The sequence below is a fragment of the Loxodonta africana genome, chromosome 7 (assembly GCF_030014295.1).
Source record: "Loxodonta africana isolate mLoxAfr1 chromosome 7, mLoxAfr1.hap2, whole genome shotgun sequence".
Lineage (NCBI taxonomy): Eukaryota > Metazoa > Chordata > Mammalia > Proboscidea > Elephantidae > Loxodonta > Loxodonta africana.
Genome location: NC_087348.1, coordinates 27,309,300 through 27,326,555, shown reverse-complemented (window position 1 = coordinate 27,326,555; position 17,256 = coordinate 27,309,300). Strand labels below are relative to the sequence as shown.

At 37.8% G+C, this 17,256-nt stretch overlaps 2 protein-coding genes across 2 annotated transcripts; both read left to right on the top strand.

Moving 5' to 3' along the window:
• The first annotated feature begins 5,305 nt into the window (after positions 1-5,305).
• On the top strand, positions 5,306-6,232 carry LOC135232078 (olfactory receptor 4C15-like). The gene has a single exon (XM_064289368.1). It carries the CDS (start codon positions 5,306-5,308, stop codon positions 6,230-6,232), a length of 927 nt encoding a protein of 308 aa, XP_064145438.1.
• A 7,904-nt stretch (positions 6,233-14,136) lies between these two features.
• LOC135232077 (olfactory receptor 4C15-like) lies at positions 14,137-15,072 on the top strand. Its single transcript, XM_064289367.1, has one exon. It carries the CDS (start codon positions 14,137-14,139, stop codon positions 15,070-15,072), a length of 936 nt encoding a protein of 311 aa, XP_064145437.1.
• The last annotated feature ends 2,184 nt before the right edge of the window (positions 15,073-17,256 follow it).

The window sequence follows — 17,256 nt, the reverse complement described above, 5'->3', positions numbered from 1 at the left end:
CTATCACTGAGAGCATTATAGTTCAGGACAGATCTTGACATGTTCTTTTTGACAATAAATGCAACACCATTCTTCTTCCAGTTGTCATTCCCAGCATGGTAGACCATATGATTGTCCAATTGAAAATATAGCCAGTACTAGTCCATTTCAGCTCACTAATGCCTAGGATATCAATGTTTTTGTGTTCCATTTAATTTTTGACAATTTCTAATTTTCCTAGATCCATGCTTTGTACATTCCATGTTTGGATTATTAATGGATGTTTGCAGCTGTTTCTTCCCATTCTGAGTCATGCCACATCATCAAATGAAGGTCTAGAAGGCTGGACTCCTTCATTAAGGTTGACTCTGCTTTGAGGAGGCAGCTCTTCCCCAGTTGTATTTTGAGTGATCTCCAACCTGAGGGACTCATCTTCAGGCACTATATTAGACAATGTTCTGCTGCTATTCTTCTTCCTAGTTTGTCTTAGCCTGAAAGCTCAGCTGGAACCTGTCCACCATGCGTGGCCCTGCTGGTATTTGAATACTGGTGGCATAACCTCCAGCATCATAGCAACATGGAGGCCCCCACAATACTACAGACAGACAGGGGGAAGGAAGGATTAGGGGCAGTTATGTTAATAAGATAGGACTCAATCCAAAAGTTTAGATTGTATCTTTAGTGAATCTCTTTTGAGATATAAGAGTGGAAATAGAACAGAGAAGAAGAGGACCTCACACAACCAACAATGAAGAATGAGGATTGGAACATGTCCTTTGGACCTGGGGTTCCTGTGCTAAGAAACTGTTAGAAGCTGTTAGACCAGGAGGAGATTGATGCCAAGGGTCTTCCCCCAGAACAGGCAGAGAGAGAAAGCCTTACCCTGGAGCTGGTGCCCTGATTTCAGATTTCTTGTCTTCTAGACTGTGAGTTACAGAATTTCTGTTTACTAAAGGCATCCACTTGTGGTATTTCTGTAACAACAGCATTAGATTACTAAGACAGCAGCTAAATGCTTAACTATTGTGCCACCAGGATTCCTATAGGGATTTGGGTTTCCTAATCTTAGCTTGTAAAATACATGGTTATATCTATATTAAAATATGAAAAATTCACCGCTACTCATGATAAAAATGTTTAATAAAGTGGAAATAGAAAGAAACTTTAATTTGGAAAAAGATATCCACCTAAAAAACTACCAGAAAAATCCATCTTAATTGGAAACATTAGATGAATATTCTATTTCATTGAGATAATTTAAGCCATCAAAAGAAAACTTCCAGACTCGCACAACTGTATCTATCAGTCTACGAGCATCCATTCACTTATATCCTGCCTTTTAACTGCTACTGTAAATGAAGTATCTGGGACCCTTGCCAAAGACACCCGGTCTTTCTATACTTTTACACGTGACTTTATCTCCTCACTGCTTACACAGGACTTTTGTCTAAGAATCTCCTTTGTCTATTATTTCATCCATATTTCCCCCTCTACTGGATCACTTACATCATGAAAGAAGCAATCTGTTACTGCTCTCTTTGATAAAAAATATTTTTTTGACTCCTCATGGATAGATGTTGTGCCTTATTCCAGAACTCAGCTCTTGCATTTTGCAGGAACATAAGCGTTTCCACCCCAGCATACACATTGTTATAGTCCTGAACATAAAGGGAAGTGAAAGCATCTTCACAAAGAATCTCAGGAGTAGTTTATAAAAGAAGGAGATTAAAAAAAAAAAAAATCCCAATTGATTCGGGACATAGAAATTTGCCAATGGTTAAGTACTTCAAACCTCGTAAAAGTGTCTTGGATAATCATGCTGACTGAAACTTTTCAATCCCCCGGAAGGCAACGGAGAGGCAGTTCTACAGGTTCATGTCCTCTCAGGGAAACCGCTTTAAATTCCAGTTGGAAATAAAGGAGGAGACCTTTGCTTCTCTGTGTTTTGTTCCATGACACCAAATTGGAAACAGCACTTGAGAAATAGTGGGGAACATTCTCTGCCTTGTGTGCCTGTGAGACTTTCTCTCTCTCTTAGATGTAGAAATAAGACTTGGAAATGGCATTCACATTTTATCCAGCTGCTGAATGGACTTTTCTCGGTAAAAGAATAGGAGATTGCCATCACCAGAATTTTCAAAAAGGAACATGATATATGGTGAGATTTATAATTCACATTTTTGCATTTTCAGAATTATGTAATCATTAGTATCAATTAATGTACAGACAACTTGATTTTCTTTGTATAAAGAAGCTGCCTGAAGTAGAAGTGGACTCATGTAGGTTTGAGAGCTACTAAAGGATTACAAAGGTCATTCAAATGTTCTATACATTAAAAAAAAATTGGCATACCTACACTGTGACCAAATAGAATAATTTCCATTTTTAAATTAATAAAAGAATAAGGGAAAGAGCTTATCAGTAAAAGCACTTGTCAGCCCTGTTCATGATAAAGGGGGAATTAAGTGTAAGTAAAAATGTTGACAATTCTTCTCTGTGTCAGTGGTCTGGGGGCTTGATCTCCTGTTGAATGTATTTAGGTGTATTGTGTTATCTGATTCTATCAATAGGCATTCTTATTAGCTCACTTTTCAGAAGTGGAAAACAAGGATTTGAAGTAACTTGTTCCATGAGCCATAACTAAATAGAAGAACTTGGATTTGAATCCAAGCCTGTATGAGTCTGGAGTTCATGTTCTTACTTAAATTTCACTTCATTGTCTCCCTTACTTTCGTCCTAGGCTAAACTGACCACTGTTGGATCCTATATCTGTTGTAGAGTGATAACTTTCACTAAAGCCTTCTGCAACAGAGTTTTTTATTGTGACATCGGAAAACAAAAAAAGGGAAATTGGCTGTAAGCACTCAGGCTACAAACAAACCAAAATCCAAAGAAGGGTAATCAATAAGTGCTTTTTATACAATTTTGTCAGGTGCTGATTCATTAAGGGTGAGGGTGTTTCAACGGCTCTTTACAATCCTTGGAACAATTACCTATGAGTAAATGACTTACAGACTAACGTTGGTTAAAGGAAAGACAAAGAACTAAGATCATGATTGGGTGGCATTTTCTTGTTTCTCTTTTCTAACAATTTGGTCTGTTGGCTCAGGGGTCCTGCCTCTATCATATAATAATTGCTTTCTGTGGTGTGGGCTACCTGTGATATAGGGCAGATCTCCAACAAGCTTCCTGGGGTAAATTGTTACTTACTTTTGGTAAGCACTTCCTCAGTCCATTGAACAAGTTAGAGCACTCAGTTCTACCCCTTTGGTACAGTTTCTTAGTGTCTGAAGCCCTGTGAATCCTGAGAAACAAATTGGCCTGTTGTGGTTATGGCCTTCTGTGGTTAGGTTAACCCTTTATTCTACTGATAATCTTTATATTTTAATATATGGTTGTTCACAAACCCAATGACCCTTTTGGGTTTGTTTTATGCTTTGTTTTCTGGGTAACCGCTTGCAGCTAGATATGGAGTTAACAGGGCTGGCACAATTTAGGATTGCCTAGGTCCCTGGGAACATAAGGAAAACGGTTGTTTAAATGCAAAGAAACAGATGACATTAACCTGTAAAATTGTATATTCATTAGTTTTATTTGTCAATTCTAAGTGGCATTCAACAAAATCAATTTACTGATATAAGCCCCACAAGTATTTTATTCATCTCTTTAGCAAACATGTAATTACGTAAATGATTTGAGTGATAAATTTCTGTTATAGGTATAAAGGAGGACACACTCATCCTTCAAAGCTGTGTCTACCTATGGAAAATGAAGTCAGAAGTTGAAGTAATTACCTGGTTGAGTCATGGAAATGCTTTCAATGGGGAAAGCAGCTGGTTTACTGAGTGAGATAATAATAACCACAATCTGCAACACTTCTTTGCCATAAGCAAGGCTTTCACATTTTCAGAATTAGCCCTCATCGTAGTCTTATGAGATGCTTAGGTAAGCAATGCATGAACTATTTTACAATAATGTTATATAATTGTGAAGCAAATAAACCGTGAGGACTTGCACTTGATCATATTGAGTCACATTGTTTAAATAATTGGTTAAGAATTAATAAAGTCTTAATTAATTAAAGAATTAATAAAGACTGGCTTGTGTTGAACATGTTGTTTCTATTCTTTACTTCTATGGTTGTTGCCCTTTGTATATGTATTTGATGTGTATCTGTGTATATATATAGTCGGGCCAATTCCTTCTGGTTATAAATCATGTGGAGTTTCTTTTCCCTGAGGTGTCTAATTTAAACATGAACAAATGAATCAGAAGGTTTTAACCTTGAGAGGTGTGTGGAGACCGTAGAAAGGCCATCCTTACTCTGAAGTTCTCCCTAGAAAAGAAACATTCTCACCCCTTTCTTTATGGATCCAGTGGAATGGACTTTGGCTGTGGCACCAGAAAATCCCAGAACTACCTTTTGTTAATTTCTTGAACACTCAAACTATAACTTAGCTAATAGTAAAATAGGGATAATAAGACCTCACATGGACAGTATGCTAGACACTAGGCACTCAGCAATTGCTTCTTTCCTTGCATTATTTCACTCAGTCATCAGCAGAACACTTTGAAGTGAGCTTTACTATTTTTGTCAGCTTCTGTTTACATTTTAAAATGATGACTAAAACAAAAACAAAGACAACCCAAAACTTAATGCATACTTATTTATGTTAAACATACAGTTAGGGAATTTTCTGTTGGTCTTTATTTTTGATAAGAAATGAATTAATTCATCTTAAAGGCCCAGTTCAGCTCTAATTTTTTAAAGAAATATTTGGGGGAGCAGGCATGATTTCCAATTGTCTGTTAAAATGCATGTTAGCTGTTGTTTTATTCGTAGGTAAGGCAGTCTCCTGGAGAGAGATGCATTTCCCATGCAAGTCATCCCGGTTCCCATGCCATGTCAATGGGAGGCATAACTAATACATTATAGCCCTCCTTTCCTCAGATCTTGGATGTGCTTCAGAATCCTCCTCAACATTTCACTCTAGGTAGCCACTCCTAACAAGTCAAAGCTGGCACCCACTTTAAAAACTGTTTGTCATCCCTACCACATGTGAATGAATGGTTCCCTTCCCCCATATTGAAAGTCTGACTGTTTTCAAGAGTTTAACCTCAGTTCTGACTGATGCCTCAAGAAATTTCTAATTTTGTATTTTTAACAACAACAGAAGCACTCAAAATAATTTTGATTATGGATGCACCAATACTTCGATGACTATACTAATAACTAATATCATAAACTGGTTTGAGACAAATATCTTTCTCCTAATTTCAGATTCTATATGATCACTGTGGTAGCTTCCATCTTTTCCTCTGAAATATGCAAAACCAAAGCTTTGTAACTGAGTTTGTCCTCTTGGGTCTTTCATGGAACCCAAGTGTTCAAAAAATAGAATTTGTTGTATTTTTGTTTTGCTACATTGCAACTGTTGGGGCCAATCTGCTAGTTGTGGTGACCATTGTGAGCAGCCCGACACTCCAGAGATCTCCCATGTACTTCTTTCTGGCCTTCCTGTCCTTCCTGGATGCCTGCTATTCCTCTGCATTTGCACCAAAGATGATTGTGGACTCCCTCTATGAGAAGAAAACCATCTCCTTCAAGGGCTGCATGACCCAGCTCTTTGCTGAGCACTTCTTTGCTGGAGTGGAGGTGATTATCCTCACCGCCATGACCTATGACCGCTATGTGGCCATTTGCAAGCCATTGCACTACCCCTCTATCATGAACTGGAGGCTCTGTGGTATCCTGATGGGGGTAGCCTGGACAGGGGGCTTCCTGCATTCTGTGATACAAAGTCTCTTTACTTTCCAGCTGCCCTTCTGTGGCCCTAATGTTATCGATCACTTCCTATGTGATTTGAACCCATTATTGAAGCTTGCCTGCACTGACACTCACATCCTTGGCCTTTTTGTGGTTGCCAATAGTGGGTTTATCTGCACCATAATCTTCTTCTTGTTGCTCATCTCCTATTGTGTCATCTTGTTCTCGCTAAGAACTCATAACTCTGAAGGGCGGCGGAAAGCTCTCTCCACCTGTGGATCTCACATTGCTGTCGTGGTTTTATTCTTTGTCCCATGCATAATTGTGTATGCCCGACCTCCGTCTGCTTTCTCCTTCGAAAAGATGGAGGTCATAGTTTACACCTTCGTAACTCCCTTGTTCAGGCCTTTGATTTATACTTTCAGGAATAAGGAAGTGAAAAATGCGATGAGGAAATTATGGACCAGATTGCTGTGTTTCTGGTGAAAAATAAAACTTAAAAATTTAAATTTCAAGAGAAAAGAAATGAAGTGCACTTAACCAAATACTTTATAGGGGCTGGAACTTGTAAGGCAGAACGTAATGTACTGCCACAGAAAAATACTAACGAGTAGATCAGGAAATGCTATTACCACCCACAGATCACTCATATCTTGGAGTTGGCAGCTCAGAATCCTTATAGGTGATCTAAGGAGAATTGAATTTTATGTTTGTCTGGAATATAGAAATGAAAAGAAATCACTACAAAAGAGGGTTCAGATTATCTATTAAACTTTTTGCCACTGACACCATACTTTGAAAAACCTTTACGGAAAGAAGAAAAAAATCTTAGATATCATTAATAGGAACTTCCTGAAACTATTTTAACTAAAAAAGAAAGTTTACTTTTAAGGTCCTGATCCCAGTCAAGCAGCCTTGGTGGCATAGTAGGTAAGCCCTCAGCTGCTGACATAAAGTGTGGTGGGTTGAAACCACCACCTGCTCTACAGCAGAAAGATGTGGCAGTCTCCTTTCCTTATAAAGATCAAAAATCTGGAAGCCTTTTGAGTCCAAATTCAGGAGATGGCAATTGTTTTTTTGTTTGTTTGTTTTTTGCTGCTGCTGTTGTTTTTTAAGAAATATTGCTTCCTAGCTAAAAGACATTTCCCTGAATCCAATGTAGTTAGGTGTGACCATGTGAACAAATTATGGCCAAAAAAAATGTAAACAAAAGTGGTTTATTAAATGGTAATTCTGTGAACGTGGAATTGTGGTGGGAGTTCAGGCAGCCGTCTTGGACTTTGAGGATGTGTGTTAAGGTTAGTGGAAAAGCAAGACTGAAGGATCCTAAAACCCTAATGTTGTAGAGTTGAAATAGCAGCCCCATACTACTTGGCTCAGACTTCCTATATGTAAGAGGTAAATACATTTCCAACTTGTTTAAGTCACTGCTAAAAAAATAAACTAATATCAGAATCTACGTCATCTATTGCATTTATGAGCTGTTGTGTTCATTAATGCTGTAATATTCCCTGTTAATTTGTTCTCACAAATTTCTTACAGTTCTATAAAAAAATTTCTTACAGTTGTATAAAAAAAAAATGGATCCCCAAATTAGTTCACATTAAATAGCCTTTACCCATTAAACATGTTTTTTAACAGCTCAATGTCTGACTTTTTTTTTTTTTGACACCTTGGCATCTGAAACAAATCTTGTTCATACTGTTTTGTTATGGAGACTTGTTGTTACTAAAACTAACTGGTAAATTATATGATTACCTCTGTATTAGAATTTGAAACATTCTCACCTGTTCGTGATTCTGAGGTTTAGTAAAGTAGGAATTGAAGGATACTTCAATTTGAGGAAAGGTATCTGCTTAAAAAATTACTACAAGCATCAAGTTTAATGGGAAGCATTGACGTACTTTCTCCCTATTTCAATGAAATAATTTAAACCATCAAAAGAGAATTTCCAGACTCCCACAACTATATCTATCAATCTGCCAGCATGCATTCAGTTATATTCTGCCTTCTAACTGTTACTGTAAATGAAGCGTCTGTGACCCTTACCAAAGACATCCAGTCTCTCTTTACTTTTACATGGTACCTCATCTCCTCACTGCTTACACAAGGACGCTTGTCTATGAATCTCTTCTGACTCTTATTTCATCCATGTTTCCCTCTCTACTGGATGAGTTACATCATCAAAGAAGCAATCTGTTAACCTCTCTCTTTGGAAAAAAATATTTTTTTTACTCTACTTCCTTTATATCTAATACCCCATTTTATTCTCCCTCCTTTGCAGCAAAACTAAGGGATCTCTATAATGCCCATCTCCCATTTCTCTTTAAACTCCTTTCAGTCACATGTCGATAATTAAAATTATTTGAAAATACTCTCTTCAAGGTCACCACAGACCTCTGCATTGGTAAATTTAACAACAGTTGTTCATTTCTCATCTTATTAAATTCATTAACATCATTTAAGCCAGTTGATCTGTTCCCTCTTTCTTTACATAATCTCTTTACATGACCAAGGTTCCCAAATTAATATCGCCAGCCCAGGCCTCTTCCTTGAGGTTGAGATCTATAGGTCCAACTGCTTCCATGGTATTTCCATCTAAATGACAAGTTGGTTTCTTAAACTGAATAAATCCAAAGCTGTATTTCTGGTTGTTCTGACCCAATCCCCAAGCAGTCTCCACTCACGTCATCCTCCATCTCTACCAATGGCTCATTTGGTTCATTTGTTTTTCTCCTTGTCCACATCCAATCTATCAGGAAATCCTGTCAGCTTTAACCTATGTCTCAAATTCAAGAACTTCTTTTCATTTTGAGAGCTGTCACTTAATTCCAAGCCACCATCCTCTTTCACCTCGATTATTGCAAGTCCCTCTTACTTAGTCTCCCTGCTTTACCTTGTATACAATACTCCAATTCTATCCTTAGCAAGAAAGTTAGAGTTATCCTTTAAACACATAAGTCAGATCATATTATGACTCTACTCAACTGCACGGGTACTCAGGGTAAAAGCTAAAACCTTACAATTGCTAAAGATCAGGCAGCAGACATCTTGCTACCCTCCCACCTCTCTGAACTCCTCTCTCATGGCTGACCCCTCACTGATTCTCCGGTCCATGTGACCCTTTTCTGTTCTGCTTGCTGGTCAGGCATACTCTTGCCATAGGGCCTTCACATCCATAGGCTATTCCTTCTGTCTGGAATACTTTTCCTTCCCCTGAACTTTCTAAATGACTTACAATCTCATTTTATATTCACAAATTTGAAGACGTGATATTTTACGTAAAACTACCCTTGGACCTGTACAAGCAGAACTGTGCTCCTGCTTGCATGCTTTGGAGTGCCTGCTGCAAAATATCCAACGTTCTCCAGTGCCTGTGACTGGGAAGTCTGTAGTGCCTTCTGGGTATAGCATCCCAACTTGGACATGACTCTAAGGACCTCTATTTCTACTTTTCATCTTGCTCTTCCATACTCTATCCCATCCATGGAGTCAACCAGAATCCTCCAGGAGCTCTTATTCAGCCCCAATCAAGTTATGACAGGTCCTGGGGCTGGGACCCCAGTTCAAGTTACGTGGTCTGGCATCCAAATGGCTTCAGCAGGCTGGATCTTTATTTATTTATTTCCACAGGACTGCACTACTTTGGGTTACCAGAGTGGTGCTGACAATACTCAGTTCGGGGGACACAAGTTCAGTGCTCTGGGATAAAAATAGTCCCCTGCTGATCCTTGGCCTTGGGCCCTTTGTTTGGGGCCTTATCAAGCTCTCATCTGTCTATGCTCTGACTGAGGGTGTTGAGAGTGAAGGAACACATCCTTTACCCTGAGTGTCCATCTTGACAGTACCTAACAAGATCATCCAGTCTTTCCACAGATTCCACACCCTATATCAGGCAGCTGTCTGTGGCTTTCTGTCCTTGAATCACAAGGAATGTGGTCCATGTCAGCCAGTTCTTCTGGTCAGGGCAAATCTCTAAAATTTTAATAAAAAGAACGCAACCCTTGTTCTTTGTTCCCATAGGTAGTTGATGTGAAGGTGTCTCTGGGCCTTAACGTTTCTGATGAATCACTTCAATTTTACATCTTTGTGGGGTATGAAATGCCATAGAAGTAGGTAGAGTAAAATGTTTAAATAGCGAATGGAGTAACAAAGTGTTTGGTTTAGCCCCTTTCTGAAGTGGCCTGATGGGGCATCTCCAGGTTTTCCTTCAAACTTCAATCACAATGCTACATTTCACCAGAGCAAACTAATCTTTCATTCATTCTTTTCATATAACATGGGAAGAGAACAAAATTTTAAACAAACGAAACCCATTACTGTCGAGTTGATTCTGACTCATGAGGACCCCATGTGTGTCAGAGTAGAACTATGCCTCATAGGGCTTCCAAGTACTAATTTTTTGGAAGTAGATGGCCAGGACATTGTTCTGAGGTGCCTCGAGGTAGACTTTTACATCCATCTTTTCGGTTAACAGGTGTGTGCATTAACAATTTATACTACGCAGGGACGGATATCAGGCTTATAGTTTTAAAGTCATGAAATATCTAGATCAGGTATGTAGAGAAAAAAATAACATTTGGATTAATCTATATAGTTTTGCATATTTGTATATGAAACATGTTATTTCTTAAGAAGCACTCATTGCTACCCCAGCCCAAGAACAGCACATGCTGTCCTCATGTATAGATGCTGTGCCTTATTCCAGAACTGAGGTCTTGCATTTAGTAAGAACATAGGCGTTTCTATTCCAGCATACACATTGTTATGTTCCTCAACATAAAGGGAAGAGAAAACATCTTCACATAGAATCTCAGGAGTGGGTATGAAAGAAGGAGATTAAAAAAAAAAAATTCCCAATTGATTTGGGACCTCGGGATGCTGCCAATGCTTAAATACTTCAAACCACGTAAAAGTACCTGGGGTAATCATGCTGACTGAAATTTTTCAAACCCCCAGGGGCAACTGAGAGGCAGTTCTACAGGTTCATGTTGTCTCGGGGAAACCTTTTTAAATTCCAGTTGGAAATAAAGGAGGAGAACTTTGCTTCTCTGTGTTTTGTTCCATGACAGGAAATTAGAAACAGCACTTGAGAAGCAATGGGGAACATTCTCTGCCTTGTGTGCCTGTGAGACTTTCTCTCTCTCTTAGATGTAGAAATAAGACTTGGAAATGACATTCACATTTTATCCAGCCACTGAAGGGACTTTTCTCCATAAAGAATAGGAGACTGGCAACACTAGAATTTTCAAAAAAAACATGATATATGGTGAGATTTATAATTCACATTTTTGCATTTTCAGAATTATGTAATCATTAATATAAATTAGCATCAATTAATTTACAGACTACTCGATTTTCTTTGTATAAAGAAGCTGCCTGAAGTAGGAGTGGACTCATGTGGGTTTCACAGGTACTAAGGGATTACAAAGGTTATTTAAAAGTGCTATGTGTTAAAAAAAAAAAAAAAAAAAAAAAATTGGCATGTCTACACTGTGACCAAATAAAATAATTTCCATTTTTAAAGTAATAAAGAAATAGTCAAAGAGTTTATCAGTAAAAGCACTTGTCAGCCCTGTTCATGGTAAAAGGGGAATTAAGTGTAAGTAAAAATGTTGACAATTCTCTGTGTCAGTGGTCTGGGGGCTTGATCTCCTACTGAATGTATTTATGTGTATTGTGTTATCTGATTCTATCAACAGGCATTCTTATTAGCTCACTTTTCAGAGGTGGAAACCAAGGATTTGAAGTAACTTGTTCCATGAGGCATAACTAAATAGAAGAACTTGGATATGAACCCAAGCCTGTATGAGTCTGGAGTTGATGTTCTTACTTATTTCACTTCATTGTCTCTCTTACTTTTGTCCTAGGCTAAACTGACCACTGTTGAATCCTGTATCTGTTGTAGAGTGATAACTTTCACTAAAGCCTCCTGCAACAGAGTTTTTTATTGTGACATATCAGAAAACAAAAAAGGATATTGGCTCCAAGTGCTCAAGCTACAAATAAACCAAAATCCAAAGAAGGATAATCAATAAGTGCTTTTTATACAATTTTGACAGGTGCTGATTCATCATGAGTAAAAGGGGTTCTAGGGGTTCTTCACAGCCATTTGTATAATTAGCTACAAGAAAATTACTTAGAGACTATCTTAGGTTTAAGGAAATACAAAGAACTAAGATCGTGATTGGGTGACCTTTTCTTGTTCATCTTTTCTAACAGTTGGGTCTATTGGCTCAGGGGCCCAGGGTCTGTCATATGATAACTGTTTCAGTGATGTGGGCTATGTGTGATATTGGGTAGATCTCTAACTCGCTTCCTGGGGTAAATTGTCACTTAGTTTTGGTAGGCACTTCCACAGTCCATTGAACAAGTTAGAGCACTCAGTCCTCCCCCTTTGATACAGTTTCTTAGTGTCTGAAGCCCTGTGAATCCTGAGAAACAAATTGGCCTGTTGTGGTTATGGCCTTCTGTGGTTAGGTTAACCCTTTATTCTACTGATAATCTTTATATTTTAATATATGGTTGTTGACAGAGCCAATGATCTTGTTGGGTTTGTTTTGTGTTTTTTTGTTTGTTTCTGGGTAACAACTTACAGCTGGATACGGAGTTAACAGTGGTGGCACAATTTAGGATTGCCTAGGTCCCTGGGAACATAAGGAAAATGGTAGTTTAAAAGCAAACAAACAGATGACATTAAACTGTAAAATTGTATATTCATTAGTTTTATTTGTCAATTCTAAGTGGCATTCAACAAAATCAGTTTACTGATATAAGCCCCACAAGTACTTTATTCATCTCTTTTGCAAACATATAATTATGTAAATGATTTGAGTGATAAATTTCTATTATAGCTACAAACAAGGACATGCTCATTCTTCAATGCTTGTCTACCCATGGAAAATGAAGTAAGAAGTTGAAATAATTATCTGGTTGAATCGTGGAAATGCTTTCCATGGGGAAAGCAGCTGGTTTATTGAGTAAGATAATAATAACCACAGTTTGCAACAGTTCTTTGGGATAACCAACGCTTTCACATTTTCAAAATTGGCCCTCATCATAGTCTTGTCAGATGCTTTGGTAAGCAATGTATTTACTGTTTTACAATAACATTATATAATTTTGAAATGAATATACCTTGAGGAGTTGTACTTGATCATGTTAGGTCACTTTGTTTAAACAATTGGTTAAGAATTAATAAAGTCTTAAGACTGGATTATGTTGAATATGTTGTTTCTATTCTTCACTTCCATGGTTGTTGCCCTTTGTATATGTATATGATATTTATTTATATGATAGGGCCATTACCTTCTGATTATAAATCATGTGGAGTTTCTTTTCCCGGAGGTGTCTAATTTAAACACGAACCAATGAATCAGAAGTTTTTAACCTTGAGAGGTATGTGGAGACTGTAGAAAGGCCATCCTTGCTCTGAAGTTCTCCCAGAAAAGAAACGTTCTCACCACTTGTTATTGTTCCAGTGGAATGGACTTTGACTTTGGAGCCAGAAAATCCCAGATATACCTTTTGTTAATTTTTTAACTTAACCTCCCAAATTAGGGTTATTAAATAAAATCTAATATAGACTGTATTCTAGAAACTAGGCACTGAGCAATTGCTTTCCTTGAGTTATTTCACTTAGTCAACAACACAACATTTTAAAGTAGGTATTATTATTTTTGTCAGTTTCAGTTTTCATTTTAAAATGATGAATTAAAAAAAACAACACTTAATATATACTCATTTTCTTTAAGCATACAGTTAGGCACTTTTTCCCTTGGTCTTTATTTTTTATACAGAATGAAGTACTCCATCTTAAAGTCCCAGTTTCGTTCAAACTTTTAAAGAAACATTTGGGAGAGTGGGCATGGCTTCCAAATGTCTCTTAAAATACATGTTATCTGTTCTGTTATTTGTAGATAAGACAGTCTCCTGGGGAGAGATGTATTTCCCATGCAAGTCATCCTGGTTCCCATGCCATGTCAATGGAAGGCATAACTAATACATTATAGTCCTCCTTTCCTCAGATCTTGGATGTGCTTCAGAATCCTCCTCAACATTTCACTCTTGTTAGCCACTCCTAACAAGTCAAACCTGGCACCCACTTTAAAAACTATTTGTCATCCCTACCACGTATGAATGTTTCCATTCCCACATATTAAAACTCTGACTGTTTTAAAGGGTTTAACCTCAGCTCTGGCTCATAGCTCAAGAAATTTCTTTTTTTGTATTTTGAACAAAAACAAAGGACTTAAAATAATTTTGCTTATAGATTCACCGATACATTGATGACTATGCCAATATCATAAACTCGTTTGAGACAAACATCTTTCTCATAATTTTGGATTCTACATGGTCACTGTGGTAGCTTCCACTTTTTCCTCCAGAATATGCAAAACGAAAGCTTTGTAACTGAATTCATCCTCTTGGGTCTTTCATGGAACCCAAGTGTTCAAAAAATAGAATTTGTTGTATTTTTGTTTTGCTACATGGCAACTGTTGGGGCCAATTTGCTAGTTGTGGTGACCATTGCCAGCAGCCCGAAACTCCTGGGATCTCCCATGTACTTCTTTCTGGCTTTCCTGTCCTTCCTGGATGCCTGCTATTCCTCTGCATTTGCACCACAGATGACTGGGGACTCTCTCTATGAGAAGAAAACCATCTCCTTCAAGGGCTACATGACCCAGCTCTTTGCTGAGCACTTCTTTGCTGGAGTGGAGGTGATTATCCTCACCGCCAGGGCCTATGACCGCTATGTGGCCATTTGCAAGCCATTGCACTACCCCTCTATTATGAACTGGAGGCTCTGTGGTATCCTGACGGGGGTAGCCTGGACAGGCGGCTTCTTACGTTCGGTGATACAAGTTGTCTTTATTTTCCAGCTGCCCTTCTGTGGCCCCAATGTTATCGATCACTTCCTATGTGATTTGAACCCATTATTGAAGCTAGCCTGCACTGACACTCACATCCTTAGCCTTTTGGTTGTTGGCAGTAGTGGGTTTATCTGCATCATAATCTTCTCCTTGTTGCTCATCTCCTATTGTGTCATCTGGCTCTCGCTAAGAACTCATAGCTCTGAAGGATGGCTGAAAGCTCTCTCCACCTGTGGATCTCACATTACTGTCATGGTTTTATTCTTTGTCCCATGCATAATTGTGTATGCCCGACCTCCATCTGTTTTCTCCTTCGACAAGATGTTGGCCATAGTTTACACCTTTGTAACTCCCTTGCTCAATCCTTTGATTTATACTTTCAGGAATAAGGAAGTGAAAAATGCCATGAGGAAATTGTGGACCAGATTGGTGGCGGTTTCTGATGAAAAATAAAACACTAAACTTAAAAAAATTAAATTTCAAGAGGAAAGAAATCAAAATGGGCTTGACCAAATACTTTATAGGGGCTGGAACCTGTATTGCTGAATGTAATGTAATGCAACAGAAAAATACTAATGGGTAGGTCAGAAAATGCTATTTCCACCCTCAGGTCACTCATATCTTGGAGTTGGCAGCTCAGTATCATCTTAGGGAATCTGAGGAGAGTTGAATTTTATGTTTGTTTAGAATAAAATAATGAAAAGAATTCACTAAAAGACAGGAATCAGATTATTAAGCTTCTTGCCATTCAAACCATACTTTGAAAAACCTTTATGGAAAGAAGGAAAAAAATATCTTAGATATCAGGAATAGGAACTTTCTGAAGTTATTTTAACTGAAAAAAAAAAAGTTTACTTTTAGAGTACTGATCCTAGTTGAGCAGCCCTGGTGGCACTGTAAGTAAGCCCTCGGCCGCTGATGTAAGGAGTATTTGTTCGAAACCATCTCCTGCTCTACAGCAGAAAGATGTGGCAGTCTGCTTTCCTTATAAAGATCACAAATCTGGAAACTTTCCGAGTCAGAATTCAAGGGATGGCAATGTTTGTTTCTTTGTTTGTTTAAGGCATATTTCTTCCTAGCTAAAAGACATTTCCCAGCATCCAATGTAGTTAGGTGTGGCCAAGTGACGAATTATGGCCAATAAAATATAAATGAAGGTGGTATATTAAATGATAATTCTGTGATTGTGGAATCATTGTGGGAATTCAGGTAGCCATTTTGGACCATGAGGATGTATGTTAAGATTAGTGGAAAAGCAAGACTGAAGGATTCCATATCCCTATCATAGAGTTGTAATACCAGCCCCATACTACTTGGCTCAAACTTCATTTACGTAACAGAGAACTAAATTTCCAACTTGTTTAAGTCACTGCTAAAAAATAAAGTAATATCAGAATCTATATCATCTATTACATTTATGAACTGTTCTGTTCATTAATGCTGATATTCCTTGTTAATTAGTTCTCACAAATTTCGTATCATTCTATGGGATCTCCAAATTAGTTCACGTTAAATAGACTTTACTCATTAAGCATATTATTTAACAGCTCAATGTCTGACTTTTTTTTTTTTTAGCATCCTGACATCTGAAACAAATCTTGGTCTTACTCTTTTGTTATCAGGACTTCTTGTTACTAATACCAGCTGATAAATTATATGATCACCTCTGTATTAGAATTGGAAAAATTCACAACTCTTCATGATACTAAGGTTTAGCAAAGAAAAGAATAGAAGGATACTTTAATTTGAAGAAAGGTATCTGCCTAAAAAACTACCACAAGTGTCAAACTTAATGGGAAACGTTGATGTACTTCCTTCATATTTAATTTAGTTAATTTAAACCATCAAAAGAGAACTTCCAGACTCCTACAACTATATCTATCATTCTACCAGCCTCCATTCACTTATATGCTGCCTTCTTAACTGCTATTTTAAACAAAGTGTCTGTGACCCTTACCAAAGGCAACCATTCTCTTTATTTTTGCATGGGATGTCATCTTCTCACTGCTTACACAAGGACACTTACTTGTCTAAGAATCTCTTCTGTCTTTTATTTCATCTATGTTTCACTCTTTCGGAATAGTTACGTTAGCAAAGAAGCAATTCATTACCTCTCTCATCCTTAAAGAAACCTTTTTTTTTTACTCCACTTCCTTTTTATGTAATACCTCATTTCATTCTCCCTCTTTTGCAGCAGAACTCAAGGGATCACTGTGATGCCTGTCTCCCATTTCTCTTCTTCCATTCTCTTTAAACTCCTGTCAGTCACACTTTAATACCTAATACTATTTGCAAATTCTATTCTCCAGGACAACTCAGACCTCTGCAACATAAAATTTAACAGCAATTGCCAGTTTCTCATCTTATTAAATCTATTAGCACCATTTAACCCAGTTGATGTAGTCCTCTGCCTTCACATACTCTTTACATGACCAAGGTTCCCAAATTAATATCTAAGTCCCAGAATCTTCCTTGAGCTTGAAATCTGGACATCCACCTGCTTTCATGGTATCTCCATCTAAATGACAAATAGATATCTCAAACTGAACAAACCCAAAGCTGTATTCCTGGTTCTGCTCCCATCCCCAGATCGATTCCACCCATGTCATCCTTCATCTTGACTGTTGGCGCATTTGA